At 40.9% G+C, this 17,766-nt stretch overlaps 1 protein-coding gene across 1 annotated transcript in view; it reads left to right on the forward strand.

Annotated features, from left to right (window-relative positions):
• Positions 1–14,898, forward strand: part of xkr4 (XK related 4) — a 35,368-nt gene extending 20,470 nt beyond the window's left edge. Inside the window, 3 exon segments of the mRNA XM_020585486.1 lie at positions 8,794–8,993; positions 9,838–10,192; positions 12,037–14,898. Of these exon segments, the coding sequence (XP_020441142.1) occupies positions 8,794–8,993; positions 9,838–10,192; positions 12,037–12,637 (1,156 nt within the window). The 3' untranslated portion in view covers positions 12,638–14,898.
• Positions 14,899–17,766: the final 2,868 nt, after the last annotated feature.

Here is a 17,766-nt window from a genome sequence, read left to right on the forward strand (position 1 = left end):
AGGGCTTTTGAACCACTCTTAGTCTGACCCGTCACCCAGGACCTGTTTGCCTTGGGAGACCCTACCAGGGACATATAGCCCCCGACAACATAGCTCCTAGGATCACTCGGGTACTCAAACCCCTCCACCACAATAAGGTGGCGGTTCAAGGAGGGGCAGTCACTTTATATTTGTCTAATATTGTGTCAGCCATATTAGCACTGCAGTGTTTCCTAGCTTCCTTATGTTAGTATTGTTTATGTCATGTTCATCAGAGCCAACCAATACCCATGAGTATATTTACCAATGCATGCCTGTATTCCTGTTTTAGCTGTTTTGTATCATGGAATCCCTGTCCGGTGTAACAAAAAGCTATATTAGCTAATGTTAGTATTTTAACCAGTTCCCCACAGTGGGGAACAGTTTTTAAAAAATCAGCTACTCGGTATATCAGAAGATCTCAGTGTTTACAGATAAACCTTGACAGGCTATAAACATTCCAATCAATAGTTTACATTATTGTAAATAATGAACTCACTCATCATACTTTTCATTAGTTGATATGTAGCATCTGAATTATTAATGGACAGGCAGAGCTTCATTGTGGATCCAGTTCCCAGTGGAGTCTCCTCACAGATCAGGCTGAACAGTCAGCTACACTGTGCCTGCTATATAAATGAAATGCAGTATTATTATTATAATATTTGCATTCATTACTTATAGAAGGTATCAGTGAATGAATAAATCTGGTATATTATTCTATTATAATATTTGCATTATATTTTAAGGATATAAACCAGCAGATGTAGTGTTGCAGGAGATGCTCTCTGTCCTCTGCTTTTAAGAAGATGAATCAGCTTGTCAGGTATCACCAGTACAGCTGATCAAGTCAGTAAAGTTGATTCAAACATACAGTACAGCCATGCATACTGTAGCAGTGTAAATTAGAGTTTTAAGCTTTGCTGGGGCAACAATGTGCAGATGGTTCCTGATATCAACTTTACCTTCTTGCCTGAATTTGTTGTTTAAATTATTTATGTAGACAATATCAGATTACACACTCAGCTTTGTTAGCTCATTGTTTCACATCTTGAACATTTTGTTATGCTTCAGTACTCTTACTTACTCTTACTACTAAGACTCTGTCTTACCCTGTAAGTAGCCATTCTCAGTGAAAAACCTTACATTTACAGTAGTATGTATTCATTTGGTAGATGCCTTTATCCAGTGACATACAATAAATGAGATACAGTCCAAGTAACAGTAGGTCAAGGAGATGTTTTTTTGTTTGTTTGTTTGTTTTTTCTGCAAGGAGATGTTTTTGAGAAAAAGTCATTCACAAATTATCAAGACACTGTGAATTTCTGTGATTAGACTTCTGTTGACTACTGCACATGCTGCTCCCATGCAGCATACATTCTCTTATTATATTCTTATACATATATTTATATTCTTATATATTTTTTATTATATTGCTGCATTTGCTGCTTAAAGTGCCTTAGATTTTGTGTTACTTATTTATCTACTTTATATTTCATTTGTATTTTGTGGCATTCATGTGGACGGTAAAGTAAGAATTTCATTGTACAGGGAAACACGTTTCCTAACTGTGCATATGACAAATAAACAGTTTGACTTGACTTAGATCAGACCTAATAGATCATCAGTTAAGGAATGTTCATTCACTTCATACATTTCCAAATTAGCTGCATTCCAGTAATACAAATGTTAATTTCAGACTTGCACATTTGATCGGCCCGTCTATGAGCAGAACAGCACCTATTCTAATGACAACATTGTGCCTTTTGCCTGTTACTGCATGACTCAGCTGTGTGCATTTATGATTGTATGGATTTATGCCCCTTTTACAAGTTAGGAAAAAATGACTGCAAAAATTATAAAAAGGACTTTATTATATTTCACAGCTCTTACTGTATTTCTGCAAAAACACAGTATTTTATATTTCCATTAGAATAGATAGTTCTCCTGATCAAATGCACGGGTCTGAAATTACGGTAACCTTTGTCTAACTAGAATGCCTCTAAGTTGGTGGCACATGAATTAACTGTATTAAATAAATGTGAATTATTGTTCTGTAACTGATCTATTAGGTCTAAACTAATCAGAAATCCACAGTGATTTGATCATTTGTCAGTGATGAGTAAAAGGAACTCATGATCCATCTTGCAATAATTCAGTCATTAAATCATCATGAGTCATGCACTAGTTAAACATTACCTAAGTATATGACTTGTACCCTTATTGCAAAGTGTTACCGGAGTGGTTACTCATCTGATACGTCATGTGAGAAGATCAGAAGAGGACGCGCTCTCTACATGTCGCTTGTGCTGTGCGGTAACTTTTCATCAGTCAACAGCAGACAGACACACTGCTGATGTCGCTCTGTGTTTGCTTGATGAGTAAGTAGCGTCCAAAAAATGTAGTATTGCAGCTTTAACAATGATCTTGAAACTGACTTGGTTAAAGTTAGTAAAATACTTTGTTTAGGGTTACAAGAAATCAGTGTTGACTATTTTCACTAGAAAATAGGATGACTTGCACCATTCATTTTCAGTAGGTCAATAGTGCTACAGACAGGGTAGCCTTCACTCCCCACATGCATCCATGAGCCTTGAATACCTGTAACCCTGTTGCTGCTGGTTGTCCTTTGGTTGGTACTAACCACTGCACAGCAGGAACACCCAACAAGACCTGGGAGATGCTCTGGCCTAGTCATCAGCTATCACAGTTTGGCCCTTATGCTTACATAGAGCCAAATATGGCTGCATAGAGTCCCTCATCTTTGGAAGGATTCACAAATTGTTCCTGTGACTAAGAACAAAACCAAAAGACACTCAGTGACTTTAAACCAGTGACACTTGCCTCTCTTGTCATGAAAACCTTTGGAAAGCTGGTAAAGAATGCACTTTTAGGTGCTGTACACAATAAATTGAAACCTCTCCAATTTGCTTACAGGTCAGGCAGAGGTGTGGATGAAGTGACAGGGATGCTTTTAAACAATCCCTTGTTTGTCTACTTTTTATTGCCTTGTCTTCTGCTTTTAACTGCATCCAGCCCCACGTTTTAGTGGATCAGATGTGAAGAGCATTACACACTGGTGCTGGCTGATGGACTAACAAAAAGGTTACAACAGGTGAGGGTGAATGGTGTTTTAGCAGATGTCCTTTTCTCCTATGCTGGATCCCCCCTTTGTCCTCTCCCCTTTGCTTTTTGTTTTATACACAAATGAAAGCCCAACTTATCATGACTGATGCCACATTTACAAATTTGCAGATGGTACTGTTACTGTGTCTCTTCTTAGCGGTGATGACTGAGCATGGTCCTGTTGTGAGGGATTTTGTTGAATGGTGCAAGTCATCCTTTTTAAAAGGATGTGTAAAAAACAAAAGAGATGTGCACTGATTTTAGTTAAAACCTCACTGCCATCTCTCCTGTTCTTATGGAAAATCAGGCTGTTGACCTGGCGCAGCAGTACAAATATCTTGGTACTGTGACCAACAGAAGACTGTGCTTTGAGCCCTAGATTGATGCTGTGTAAAAAAGAACACTAGCATAGGCATTTGATTGTAAGCTTTGCAGTTTTCATTTCCTGCTAATGGTTTTAACATTGTGGCTGATCACAGTGTACATAATTCATCATAGGCGTTCCTTTATATTTTGAAACAGCAGTCTATAGAATAGCTGTTTGCAAAATTGACTGTTTGAGTAATGCTTATCTGTGAACCCACTGGTCTATCTCTGTAAATTAACACACCAATAATCATGTTTCATGTGAGCAAAATGGTCTCTCATGCTTTGCTGTGAACCCCCCACCCTTCTGTGTTGACATTGCGATCCATCCTGCACAGCCATGGTGACTGTCATGAGTATTTTGCACTCATGTTGGTGTCTGTGTATTGTATTGTTTAAGATTCGGTTTCAAGTTTAAGGATAGCATTATGATGGTGATGCTTTTGTTCTACCTGCTTGTCTGTGTGTGTGTGTGTGTGCATGTGTGTGAGTGTGTGTCTGAAAGGCAATTTACCCCTTGCATTATTCAGAGTTTTCTTCCAGGGTAGTGTCAGACAGGGAGACAGTGAGGGGGGTGGAGAGACCAACAGTATAATGAATCTCTCTCTTTCTCTCTCTCTCTCACACACATGCACACGGAGGCACACAAAAGCCGGTAGAACCAAAGAAAAGTTAGCCACAGATCTACAATACAGTATACATAAATCATAATCCTAAACAACACACAAACACAGCACAGCAGTTCATCAACCGATTTTAAAACCTCAGGTTGGGATATAAATGTGAGTTAGGAGTTAATTATAAGTCACAGGAAGCAGGAAAGCTTTGAAATAAAACAAACTTTGGCAACAATACAAAGCAGAATGTAGAATGAGACAAAAACAGTGGTGAAAGAGACGATTATTGTTACAGTAATGCCAGGCTCCGTTGAACAAGCACTGTCACTATCTTCAGTGTCAGCATTCATTTCTTTGTGTGTGAATTGTGACAGAGCTGTTCCCATTATGCCTCTTTGTGTTTGAATCAACAGCATGTAAGCTGTTCTCTGTTACTTTACTTGGCATTTGCTGTGACTAGGTTGTTTCCTCCTTAGTTGGTTCCCAAATAAAGTTAATGTAGTTCACACCACATGGTGGAGTCTTGTCTATTATGATTTGGGGAAATTTTCATTGTTATTAGAGTTTGCAACATCTTTGCACATACAGTATCTATACCAACAGAAACATTTTAATAGCTATCACAGGTCTTTCATCTAGACTAGAGGTTGTTACGATGTACGTTTTTGGTTAAAAACCAATGGGTTGGCAGAAGCACATTTACCCTGTATATTCATATCTACTTATACTGTAAGTGCTTGAATGAGCACTATTGCTGTGCGTGTTTTGTTATTTACTGTATTTAGATTATGTCTATATGCTTACAGAACGCAAATAAATGTGTCTATTTCTCTGTTACATATCAGTGAAACATTGTGCTGAAACTACAACAAAAGTATGCAGTTACAAAACACTAAAGACTATGGATCCCTGCATGATATGGTTATTGCTTCCTTCTTTGTGCTACTTGGACTAGAATAAAGGGCATGACGGTAGGGAATGCCATGCTTTTCAACTGTGGTGAGCTATCCTGCAGACATGAAACAAAAGACTGATGGCAGTCTCCCAGGCTCAGCAGGAGAAAGGAAGAAAGATGGAGAAAGGAAGAAACTTAGTTGGAGGGAAATGTGGGACATGGAGGCAGGAAGGATTAGATTCATTCTAGGCGCAACTTATGATGTGCTTCCATCTCCCCAAAATCTGAATTGATGGATAGGTGAGGACTGACATGTTCTTTGTGTTCAAGTGTAGCATAACTCCAGGGTGTAAAATAAGCCTGGCTCAAGGACGATACACCTGGAGATATAGTCAAGTGCTGAAATGTTCAGCAGCAGCTATTGAAAGCAGGCGCTTAGATGTCAACTCATTGGGGGAGAAGAAGAAACAAGAGGGGATTTTGTTTGTTCATGAGGGTGAAAAGTCATTTTGAACAGGCAGGATGCAGACCAGCTAAAGTCAGGGAGGGATTGGCAAATGAAAGGAAATCTGAGCATCAGCTCATAGTTCCTGAGGAGACGGTCAGCACTAACCTCAGGCCAGACATTGTGTTGTGGTCAGAAGCACAGCGGACTGTGTATTTTGTTGAGCTTGCAGTTCCCTGGGAGGACACTGTAGATACAGCAAATGAGAGGAGGAAAATGAAATACATAGAATTAGCCATGGAGGCAGAGGAGCCTGGCTGGAAAGGAGGGTGTATGATGACCTGAAACAGCCAGTGATTTAAGGTACATCACTGAAGATGTGTTCAGAAAAATTATTAAATCTATTTGCTACATAAATGAGAGAGTCAGAATATTAGGAACACCTCTGAATATAATGTACTCCAGTACAACACCACCTTGTCTCAATAATAATCATATAATTGAATGTATACATTTATGACAATTTCACCAAAAACTTAAACATTTTGAGCTTCATAAACACAGATGTTAAGCTGGAAGTGTTGCATTGAAGTGCATACAATTGTACAGGTGTACCTAATAAAGTGGCCGGTGAGTGTGTCATGTAGACACCTGTTTTCTGTCACAAGCTGAAGACACATCTGAGCCTCTCCCAGAACAATGATCTGATGTAGGATGTCCATGCTGGGAACAGTCAGGTGATACCTAATGGATGCTGTTCTTGGAAAATTTCTAGAAATATCACCCCAGTTTTGCCAGTCAGGCAGACTCTCTTCAGAGGGCTGAGGTTTTTACAACCCTCGGTGTATGGAGTCTTTGTGGTCAGCAGAGAGACCTGGGGAGACAAGAGAGAACCTGCTGCAGCAAGCTATAGAGTCAGTGTGGTCACAGCCCCCGAGAGACACTCCCTGGTCAGAGAGGGCCACAGGCTCCAGCCTAAGTACTGGGGAGGCTGCTGGCCCAGCAGGGCAAGGCTTCCATCCCAGTAGACTAGTCTTCTACTCCAGCAGGCGAGGTTTAGATTTTTGTCTTTCTCCTACCAAAATCAGAAGAGGATGAGAACAGAAATAATGGATGATGTGGATGTCTTATTTTATTTTGATTATTAACAATTAAAATATATAATTTTTCTTTTCTTTTTTGCTAATAGCTTCTGCACTTGCTAAATAAAGTACCAAAATTTTAGTTAAGGTAAAGGTCCTCTAATTTTCACTATAATATTTATAAGGGTTTTAAAAAGTATCCATAGCCTTAGTGAAGTACAGACTGTGATTAAGTCAGATTGAATCAAAAACTAGAACTTGGAAGTTTAGCTAGACTCCTGTACTGGAGTACGAGGAAAACACCGGAATTTGTGTAGTGTACATGAAAAGTAGTACTGCCATGGGAGTGGCAGGTTGACAAATCTGACCTGTATCTGTAGACCTAGAAAGACTAGCACCAGTACACACAGACACACACACACACACATTTGTTTTCATTCCTGTGAAGACTTCACACTGTCTTACATTCATTTCCTGGATACTTGCCCTAACCTTTAACCATAACCACTACTTGTCTAACCTTTAGGGCAGAGACACACCAAGTCGACCTGAAGGAACTAGCAGCGATGTACACCGACTGCTGCGTCACCTCATGCCACCTTTAATTGCACCAGTCAGGTCAAACATGTAACACTTGTACACTTGTACGCTCAGACTACAGCCAATGACTGACTAGCACGTACATTATAAAAAGAGATAACTCCCCCTACCAGCAGGTGGCGGTATCTGTGTTCTATAAACAGAGCACCTTACGTTCAAACAGCCGCTGTTTGTAGCTGCTTCTAAGCTGACCGGGCTTTCCCGAACTGTTCTCTTCTCATGCATTGAGTTATTAAATTCAACAGCCAATCAGAGTGGTTTCTCTCACTGGTCCGACACCGATTCAACATGATGAATTGGGCAAAAAGTTGCCTACAGGGTCCGACTACCAAAGGTGCAGGACACACTGGGAAGATGAAGTCAGATTGATGCTCACCAACAGCATCTGATAGCTGACCGTCGTGGCCCTTACACTAACCTTACTCCAAGTTATCACCCTAAAATTCCATTATTTACATTCCCATGAGGAAGGTCAAGTCCCCACAGTGAGAGTGTGTAAGGTTTCTGTCCCCATAGAGCAATACTGTACCATGTGTACACACACATACTCACACACACATTGAGAGATGTGTTAGGTCCATCTGTCCATGAACAGGCTGCAGCTTTAATGCCCTCAGCCCAGATTTAATTTTAAAATCTTTATTGACAACAGAACTTCATTTCACAGCCCATTAGGCTGCTGCTAAATGGCTGCCATGCGGTGGTGATATTTCAGAGGGAGAGGGAGAGAGAAAATGGAAATAAATGTGGGAGACTGACAGAGACAAACAGATGAAAATGTAGGCCACAGACCGACTGAAAATCAAAACTGAATTCATGTCATTAAACAAGCGTTTGCCTCAGGTCTGGAGAGGTAAAGCTGGAGCTGTAGTGTGTGTTGCTCAGACAGCATCCATGTTGCAATCCAGCCTTTTCTGATGAAACTGCATGGTGAAACTGCTGTTTAGGCTGCATAACAGAGGGTCTAGTTTTGTGTATCTGTAATAATGTTAACATTTTCCTGCTTAACTTTATTTATTATGTTTATTTTAAGCAAAGGTTCGGTGTTAAAACAAACACATTCAAACTAAATCTAGCTATGCTGCATCTGCAAGTCAGGATTTGAGAGATTTCCAGACACTGCACAAGTTTTGATAGGTGCCCTGATTTAGTGTGGACTCAGTTTGAAATCTTCTCTGTTGTCTCCAACTTAAACTGGTGAAATGTGGTTATGTTAAACTAAGGTGAGCTGAGTTAAGACAAAGAACAACTTAACAGTGACTAAAAGTCATGTTTGTGCTCCTGTGGTTTTACTTCTGATGTTGCTGCACTGTGGGCACTTCAGACCTGTATTAGATAGCTGACAGTAGAGTGATGACAGGAAACAAGGAGAGAGACAAAGGGGATGACATGACACAGGGTCCCTGACTGGATGTGAACTGGAGAAACTGCTCTTCATGCATGCTGTACATACAAACGAATATTGTGCATTAACAGTGCAGTGTTACTCCTGGATGTTACTATTGCTTTTCTCAGGGATTTCCCAGAGAAATGAAGGTGAAATGGAAAGTTGTTCAGTGGGTTGTGCCTTTCTCCTTATTGATGTACTGATGTTTTATGATGCCCGATTGATGATGATGCATATTTCTCTTCCATTTTCACCAGGTATTTCCATACCATCTACCTGGGCGTTCGAAGTCATCAGAGCACTGAGTCAGAGCGATGGCGTTACTACTGGAGAATGGTTTATGAGTTTGCAGATGTCAGCATGCTACACCTGCTAGCCACCTTTCTGGAGAGTGCTCCACAACTGGTGCTACAGCTGTGTATCATCATACAGACACACAAACTCCAGGCTGTGCAAGGTAACACTCACTCACATTTGTCTTTCTGTACTTGAGACATAATGCTTCTCTAATCCTAATCTTTATTGTGCAATAGCCAAATTGCACTGTGTACACCCTGAAAGTGAAGCATCTGAATGTAATTCAGCCATCATGAATTTTAGATAGCATCTGTCATTATGTGTGAACACTAGGTACAGCTGTAACTGTACCTAACCCTAACCACAGTTATTACTATTAAACATTAGCAAGACAATCAATAATTAATCTATAGTGCTCATATTGAAACAGCCTTGACAAGTAAATGATAATATCAAGATCATAAACACAGTAAGAACATGGGAAATACAGTGATTGTAAGTAAAAGAAATGATAACATCAAGCATACTGATTCATCAGAATTAGTTCTATAAGCAAACCTTTCACTGACATGTTGCGGCATTTTATTAAACGCTTATGTTCGGATGTGTCTAACTTTACATGCAACACTGACAGAAGCCGGTGAAACAGGCCTATAAAGTGGATCAAAACTTCATTGCATCTATAGAAACTATCACCACATGGTGGTGCTGTGGTGGGCTCATTTGCTGTCAGTCTTTGCAATCAAGGACTCAAGAGCTGACTGAGGTGATGAAATTAGATTTAGCCTTTTAGAGTTTGTTCACCGACATTCTAGACCAGTGTCTCCAGTGTGTGTACTAAGTTAGGTTGTCCTGGACCAGTCTGTGTACCGGAGGCACAGATATTTATCTTCTCATTTGACTGTGACTGGCAATGAAGCATATCTTCCAGCTTGTCAGTGTTTCTGTAATGTTCCCATGATGTGGCGCTCAGATCAAACCCACTGTGTGTCTGTTTGTTTTAGGTATGACCGCAGCAGCCTCCCTTATCTCTCTGGCCTGGGCCTTGGCTTCCTACCAAAAGGCTCTGCGAGAGTCTCGGGATGACAAGAAGCCAATCAGCTACCTGGCTGTTATCATCCAGTTCTGCTGGCACTTCTTCACTATCGCAGCAAGGGTAATCACCTTCGCCCTGTTTGCCTCAGTGTTTCAACTCTATTTTGGCATCTTCATCGTCCTGCACTGGTGCATCATGACCTTCTGGATTGTCCACTGCGAGACAGACTTCTGCATAAGCAAATGGGAGGAGATAGTGTTTGACATGGTGGTGGGCATAATCTACATCTTTTCCTGGTTCAACGTCAAAGAGGGAAGGACAAGGTGAGCATGCTCAGCTGATGACCTCAACAAAAAATCAGTTTCATTGTTTTGATGGGGGGTTTTTTTGTCATTAATTATGCAAGTTCTTGAAATGTTTTTATTATTCCTAAATGGTGTAATTAAAGGAAAGCCGTTCATATAAAGTTCAATCAACTGTCAAATGTATGGCGCTTCAAAGCAAATAGATCTATGATAAGCTGGAAAGTCTGGGGTTTAAGATTACTATTAGATACAATCAAAAATCAGACGGGTTTGTTTCATTTTACTTGGACACTTTTCAAAATAATTCTAATTTTAAGGTTCATCTTTTATATTACAGTCATTTCTCCAAAAGTTCCAAAATTACCCTAACTCCAATAAATCACCATCAAACAGGCTTTCAAAGCAGCTTCAAAATATCCTCATGTCAGTGACCTGTTTAAGAGTTAGCGCTGGGCAAAACCGCTTTACCAGGGTCTTGTAACAAGCAGTATGCAGTGATGAACGAGACAGGTAAAACTTTACTCAACTTTGTTTTGTTTTGTGTGTGTTTGTTTCTAATTTTTGACAAGTTTTTCAACACCACATATGACATCTGGCTTCTGATGTGAGGGAGATGGAAAAAAGCTCTGTGGTTCTGTTTGTGGTATATGCATAACAGTAGGTTATACTGCGTCATGCATGTGTGTGTGCCTGGCTGCTTGTACATATGAATGTATACAGTTTTTAGGTCTTTTATTTACTGAATTGTGTCATGCACCACAGTGCCAAGCCCATGTGGACTGGTTGTTTGGGGCAGTGGGACAAGCTGGCAAACAGCACTGACTCACAGTCACAAAGGTTTTATGGCAGATGTGTTGGTGAGCAGGCTAAAACAGGTTAAAATCTCCACAGAGTTAAGACAATTTATGTGTTTTTCACAGCCCTCTCACCAGACAAGAACACTGATATCGGACCACTCTGCAAAACCCCGGATTCTGTGCAGTGATGACTTTTCGGATGCTAACATTTTAAAGCTTGTAATCTTCTACAGTATCTGAGCATGACAACAACAGTACAGTTAGATTCAGGGAAAAGACATGGTTATAGTTCATTTTAAAAAGAGACTAACTTTGGTTTTCAGCATTAAAGTCAGACTTGCTACATTTGAACCCTGACTCAGCCCACAGAACACTGGAGTGCTGATTTCAGATGGATGATCTGCAGGGGCCAGCAGCACAGCCAGGGATGACCAAAGCACTGGGATTTTCAAGGAGCAAAACACAGGAAATGTGTAGACAAAAAAGACAGGACTGTTATCTGTACCACAAATTGGATGGAGGCTAATCAGCGTTACAATAAATGACTAATTTCAGTAATCTCACCTCTGGCCTGTTTCTGCGCTGTTCTAGGGCCACTGGCTACACCTCAGAGTATTTATTAAATAAAGTTATACAAACACTGTTGAGCAGCACCGCTGACCAATCAGATGCAGGTTGAGCTGGCACCATAGAACCCACCCTACCAAGAAACAAACAATACTCTTATTTTTATAGTTTCTATTTTTCAATCAGACATTTCATGGATAGGAAATAGAAAAAAACGAGTCCCAAATCATAAGTTTACATTGACCTGACAATTGAAAAATACAGTTTTAGAAAACTGATTTCAGGTTTTCAGTTTTCTTTTAGTCACTTCCCAAATACAAACCTGAACTGAGGAGTATTACATGGACTGGATGGAGAGGCAGACCAGCTGACCACTACAGCCACCCACTATTAAATTCTAAAATAAATACTTCCAACCACACATTTGCCTATGTTGTTAATAATACTGGCTTTAATTTATCTGACTCATCTCTTTTTACGTCTCATGTCTTCATGCAGGTGTCGGCTTTTCATTTATTACCTGGTGATCTTGGTGGAGAATGCTGCTCTCAGTGCGTTGTGGTATCTCTACCGGCTGCCTCACACCACTGACGCCTTTGCAGTGCCAGCGCTCTGTGTCATCTTCAGCAGTTTCCTCACCGGTGTGGTTTTCATGCTCATGTACTATGCCTTTTTTCATCCCAATGGGCCACGCTTTGGACGCTCACCGAGTGGCCAGGGCCTCGACCTTGACCCCACTTCTCAGTTCTCCACACTACCTTCTGATGGTGGCACCAACTCACTGCGTTCTAACCGTGGTGCCACTGCAACACTGGAGCGTGATACTGGGAAGTATTCTGAGCGGGACGGCTGCATGCCAGTGTTTCAGGTCCGATCCACAGTGCCATCCACACCATCGTCACGTGCTCCGCGCCTCGAAGAGACCGTCATCAAGATTGACCTTTGCAGGAACCGCTACCCAGCCTGGGAGCGTCATGTCCTTGACCGCAGTATACGCAAGGCAATCCTGGCCATAGACTGCTCCCTATCTCCCCCACGGCTGCAGTACAAAGATGATGCTCTGGTGCAGGAGAGGCTGGAATATGAGACCACGCTGTAGTTCCACCCTGCTCTCAGAGTCCAGTATCACATAAATAGCAAGAGGGAGTGTGGCAATAAAAATTTGTTACTACTGACAAACTTATTTTCATCTCTTTACCAGTTTTCTTCCTCTGTTCCTTGGCATCAGTGCACACCCAAGAACATTTGGCCCTGTTAGTAGTGATCAGGGGAGCGGTTTGGCATAACTTCAGTTGATGTTGTTGGATGTGTTTGGGTTCTTTGTATGGTCATTATATTTATTTCCACTTGTCAGGGAAATCCTATGTGGTATGAACTAAATGCAGATCAAGAGAATGCTTCAGTACTCTGCGCAAACCCTAGAAGAGGCTGATGCACTGTTTGGTTAAGGATAAAATAAGCATATGTCCATCCAGATGAGTTTTAAGTCATCAGATATTCTACTTTAACCTAAAGGATGTGAATACCACAGAAATGACTGTAATGTGATGAGGAAAGGAAATGAGCCCTCATCCAGCATCAGTAGGAAACCTGAAACTGTCATATCTGTCTTAATGTGTTCCTGTTCTACTGTGTGGAAGTCCTGATGATGTGATCCCACAGCTGCCACAACTGGGTGGGTACTTCAGTCAATATCTACATGATAACACTCATTGCTCCTGTTCTCTTAGTGCCAAAAAGGTTCCTTAGGAATGTCCTCTAGCTTCTGAGGATGTTGAACACTTTAGAGAAGGCTGTGCAGTCCAGAACATTTTTCTCTGGCCTTGACGTTTTGTTCCTCTTGGATAAATCTGGTCTACACTGGAAAAAAGTCAGACAGAAAGTGAACTCCACGAAGACAGTGGTCAAAGTAGCATTTATACTTAGTCATTGTGTTTTGTTTGGATAAAGTCAACCAAAACTGGCTGGAAGGAAGGACAAGGAGCAAGGGACAAGAGGTGAAAGCTGGGCTGGCAGAAGCTCATGGTCTTTCTCTCATAAGGAAAGAAGTCAACCTCATACAATGCCAAGAAAAATCTTCCTGGCAGCTCAGCTCGGCTATTTGCAGTCTAGCCACATACTTTAAACCTGGCTGTCCAGTTGTAGGTCTGTGCTTGTCTGTGGTGGAGAATGTGGAGGGGAGAGCAAAGAGAATCCACAAAGCACCAGACAGCAGTGAAAAGGAGGCCACGGGAGAGGATGACGCAGGAAATGGAACTGAGTTGAGGATGGAGAAGCAGAGAGAACGCAGACGAGCAGTCACCTCAGCCATCTCAGCCAAACAAAACCAACCACCAGGATGTATAGTACTCTGATACTACATGCAGCATTTTTTTTACTTTAGAGATGATGTAGAAGTTACTGAAGTCATTGTAATTCTGTGTTTTTGTGGTTAAGTGCGTATGTGTTGCCAGTTGGTAGTGGTGGTGGTGGTGGTGTGTGTGTGTGTGTGTGTGTGTGGTGAGAAGCAGCTCAGGAGGATGTGTGGCTCGATGCCTGAATCAGCCCTGTGCTATCATCAGTGAAGGTACACCTTGACATTTTGACTTTGAGTCTGCATGTTCCTTGGCTCTAATGAGAAATGCTAACCAAGTGGTTTTTGGTAAAGTGAACTGCCACTATGAAAGCCTGATCCAGGACTGTCATACCACATACACAACCGTGGCCTAGGGAAGGTAACAAAGACCAGAAACAAACAGCTGACAGAAAACAGGATTTATTCCAGAAGATATACAGTAAGCCATTGTCACTAAACTCACAACAAGCTACATTTAATAAAAGATAACATTGTTTAGCAGCAGCATGGCCAGTGTGTGAGGAGGAAGATGCACTATATAAATAACAGACACACCTCTCTCCCTGCCATGTTAGCCCTGTTTAATGGCACCTTTCACCTCTGAGGACTCGAAACTTTGGGTGATCCTAAATAAACACAGACACAGATTTTACCCTGCTAATTACAACAAAGAGAGAGAAACGAGGTGAAAACATTAAATTTGGTAAAAATTGTGGAGAGTGGATTATAAACTCTACAGAGAGAAATCATCTATATATAATAAACTAAACTACTGTAATGTGTTTCCCTACCATTACAAGTGTCTAAGAAGATAGCTTGTCATCCAGCACATTTATATATTCTACATCCTTCCCATAACATGTGCACATGTTATTGGATCTCCATCAGATACAATATAGTGCAATACAGTATGCAGGTCCTGGATCAGGGCAAGGCAGTAAATGATAAATGTTCTTATATAGTGCTTTTCTACACATTGGAGCACGCAAAGTGCTTTACACTGTTTCCCATTCAGTCACTCACACACTGGTGATCTCACCAGGAGCAACTTGGCGTTCAGTGACGTGCCCAAGGACACTTTGACTTGTGGGCAGGGGAAGCTGGGATCAAACCACCAACCATGTGGTTGGGGGAAGACTCACTTCTACCTCCTGAGCCACAGCTGCCTCAGTACCTGATGATGGAAAAGACTCTAGGTCTAAAGCCCTGCTGGCTGCACCCAGAGACAAGGTTATGATATGCAGTGTTTGAGGTCATTAAAAAATACTGAAACTTAAGTTATTCATAAAGCAGTGGTGCTGAAAATGTAAGGTTTGCACTGATGGTAGTGTGGGGGGACGGACCGGGGCCATACCTTTAAGAGTCGTCTTATGGATACGTTCAAATCAACAGCAAATGTCATTGTAATCCGGACATTTGTTTTCAGGATGCCTTTTCATGGTTCAAAATGTGAGTCTGACAGCATTTGTGACTGAATGGTGGTGTTAAAGCATCTCCAAAGTCATCCTCTACGATCCATGAATATCCATACCAGGAGTTGTGGAGAGCTGTTGAGATACCTCTGATCAAAGTGCTGGACAGGTGTAAAGCACTGTCCATCATTACCACCCTCAGGTCACACTGCTATCACTGGTCAAATTGTCATGGTGTTCCTTAATACTGTGCATGTCTGAAAAGCAAACCTTCAAACATCCCCGGTGAGCTGAATGCAAAGAGTGCAAAGAGACCGCAGACAAAATGGAGAGCTGTGCCATTAACACAACATCCTGTCCCCTTCACTCCCAACTCCAACAGCTTGATTTCAGGGAATGCTGGGAAGCCAGAGGCAACGACGGTATCACATAGAGGAGCTGTCAGTCAAACCCACCATATTCAGGAATTTCAGCTCTCTCTCTTACAAATACAGAGTCAAGGCAATGCCATTTAGATGGTAATGGTGCATCCATTAAAATGTAAAATGTCTGCAAACAAGAAAGTTCCAGGTTGTTTTTCTTGCTTTGTTACATCACAAGTGCACTGTTGTTTTTTCTAAGGATGGTAAGAGAAGAGAAAAGCACAAAACAAGTCAATGGGATAATCATGGCATGAGACTGTAAACATTTTGATCATGCCCCAGGCAAACTGAGCTGTTCTGGCCTCCTGGGTTTATCCTTCTGTTTAGGAAGCTTGAATTTTGTTCAGCACTCGGTGTTCAGGACTTAATGATCATCTCATCATTTTGGTTGCAAATATATAGCACTAAACAGACAATATAGAATGATTATTGTGCAGCCCAGTATACAGGTACAGCCCACAGAGAGAACCAGGAGGATGGGTTTCCATGAGCCAGTATCCTGGCAGATACTGATTTATTCCACCTATTATTTGTAGTTTTCCCTTTAGGAGTTACTTATAGTTTGTAATGATTTTTTTAATCAATGTATTTCTTCTATTTTATTTTGTGGTGGTAAGTCAAAGACGTACTGCTGGTGGATCTTGAATGATTAGACATTTTTGTTCTTGAGATCAGGTGTGCTGTGTTCTGCTAGACACATTTTAAAGCACCATGCCAACAGTTTTGCCTGTTGTAGACAGTTTACTATGTCTTTACTTTACATCTCATCCAGTCATTTTGCAAACCATGCTGCTTTGTTTAGAAGTTTGAATATGCTTTTCTGCTGTTCAGAGAGGCCATTGTTTTCCCACAATAGCAAACTTCATAAAAAAAGGTTGTTGCTTAAGTTGTGTAATCAGGTGAATATCATCTTTATTAATTATTATATTGTCATAAGTCACAATATAGTACAGACTTTTAAAAGTGATCTGCTCTTAACTGCTGTTACAGATTCAAGCAGAAATTAATGGAACCCACTGGTGACTGTATGTTAAATCTAAAATCTAACAATATACAATCTGCATCTGGAAATGGCTGCAAAAACATAAAGCCTAGAAAGTATAAAGTGTGATTAGAGCTACAGTTTGCAAACACAATGGTATGATTCTTTAATTTTGTTTTTATTGTTTAAAAGTTATCAGCTGCTTTTATTAAAGTTCAAGTGTCTTGTGTTCACTTCATAATGTGACTCATGAAACAGCTTTTAAATTGAAGCATAAGTCACAAAACTTAAGTCCATAGCGTTTAGGCTTATTGATTTGCCTTGTTGTCACCACACAAGTCTTTGCGCATTTTCATCAGTGTGTGTGTGTGTGTGTGTGTGTGTGTGTGTGTGTGTGTGTGTAGTGTTTTAATATACTGAGAGGTTTATGGAGAAAATGTTTGGTTGATGGCTGCCTCGGATGTTTTGACCACAGTTTTTTGAAATTTTTTTGGTGTTTTATTTATTTTGGTTTACTAAAATGACCAGATTTTTCACCTCAGCATGTCTTGGTGTGTTGGCATTTACTACAGCATATGTGAAAACACTAGTATACAGCCTTCAGTGGAGCTGTGTGAAGTCTGATACGTCCACAGTTGATGTCACCAGATTCAGCATCAGTTTTGGTCTGAAGACTACAATTTAGAAACGTAACATAAATAAATACATACATACATAACTCTTGGGGTGTGGAGTTAGAAAGAAGTGACCAGACCTTTGTAACTGCTCCTCGTCTTTGCTGCAGGCTCCAGGCTACATTAGCTGCTGCTAGCATAACACAGCCCAATCTCTGACTGACCTGCTGGTGGCATAGACACCGTGTTTGTTTAGATTTGTCTGTTGTGTTGTGTTCTGTCTAGGGAGATAAAGCACAGATATCAGAATGGCACAACAGTGTTAGAGAATGGCACACACTGTACGGGCCTGCATTCTAGAGCTCATATTCAGCTCTTCTGCACAATATGACGAGGGATAAATCTGCTTCAACTTGAGTTCGGCCTCATCAGGAAGCCATCCACACCTACAAAATCTAATTAG

This window comes from Monopterus albus, unplaced genomic scaffold (genome assembly GCF_001952655.1).
Source record: "Monopterus albus unplaced genomic scaffold, M_albus_1.0 scaffold367.1, whole genome shotgun sequence".
NCBI lineage: Eukaryota > Metazoa > Chordata > Actinopteri > Synbranchiformes > Synbranchidae > Monopterus > Monopterus albus.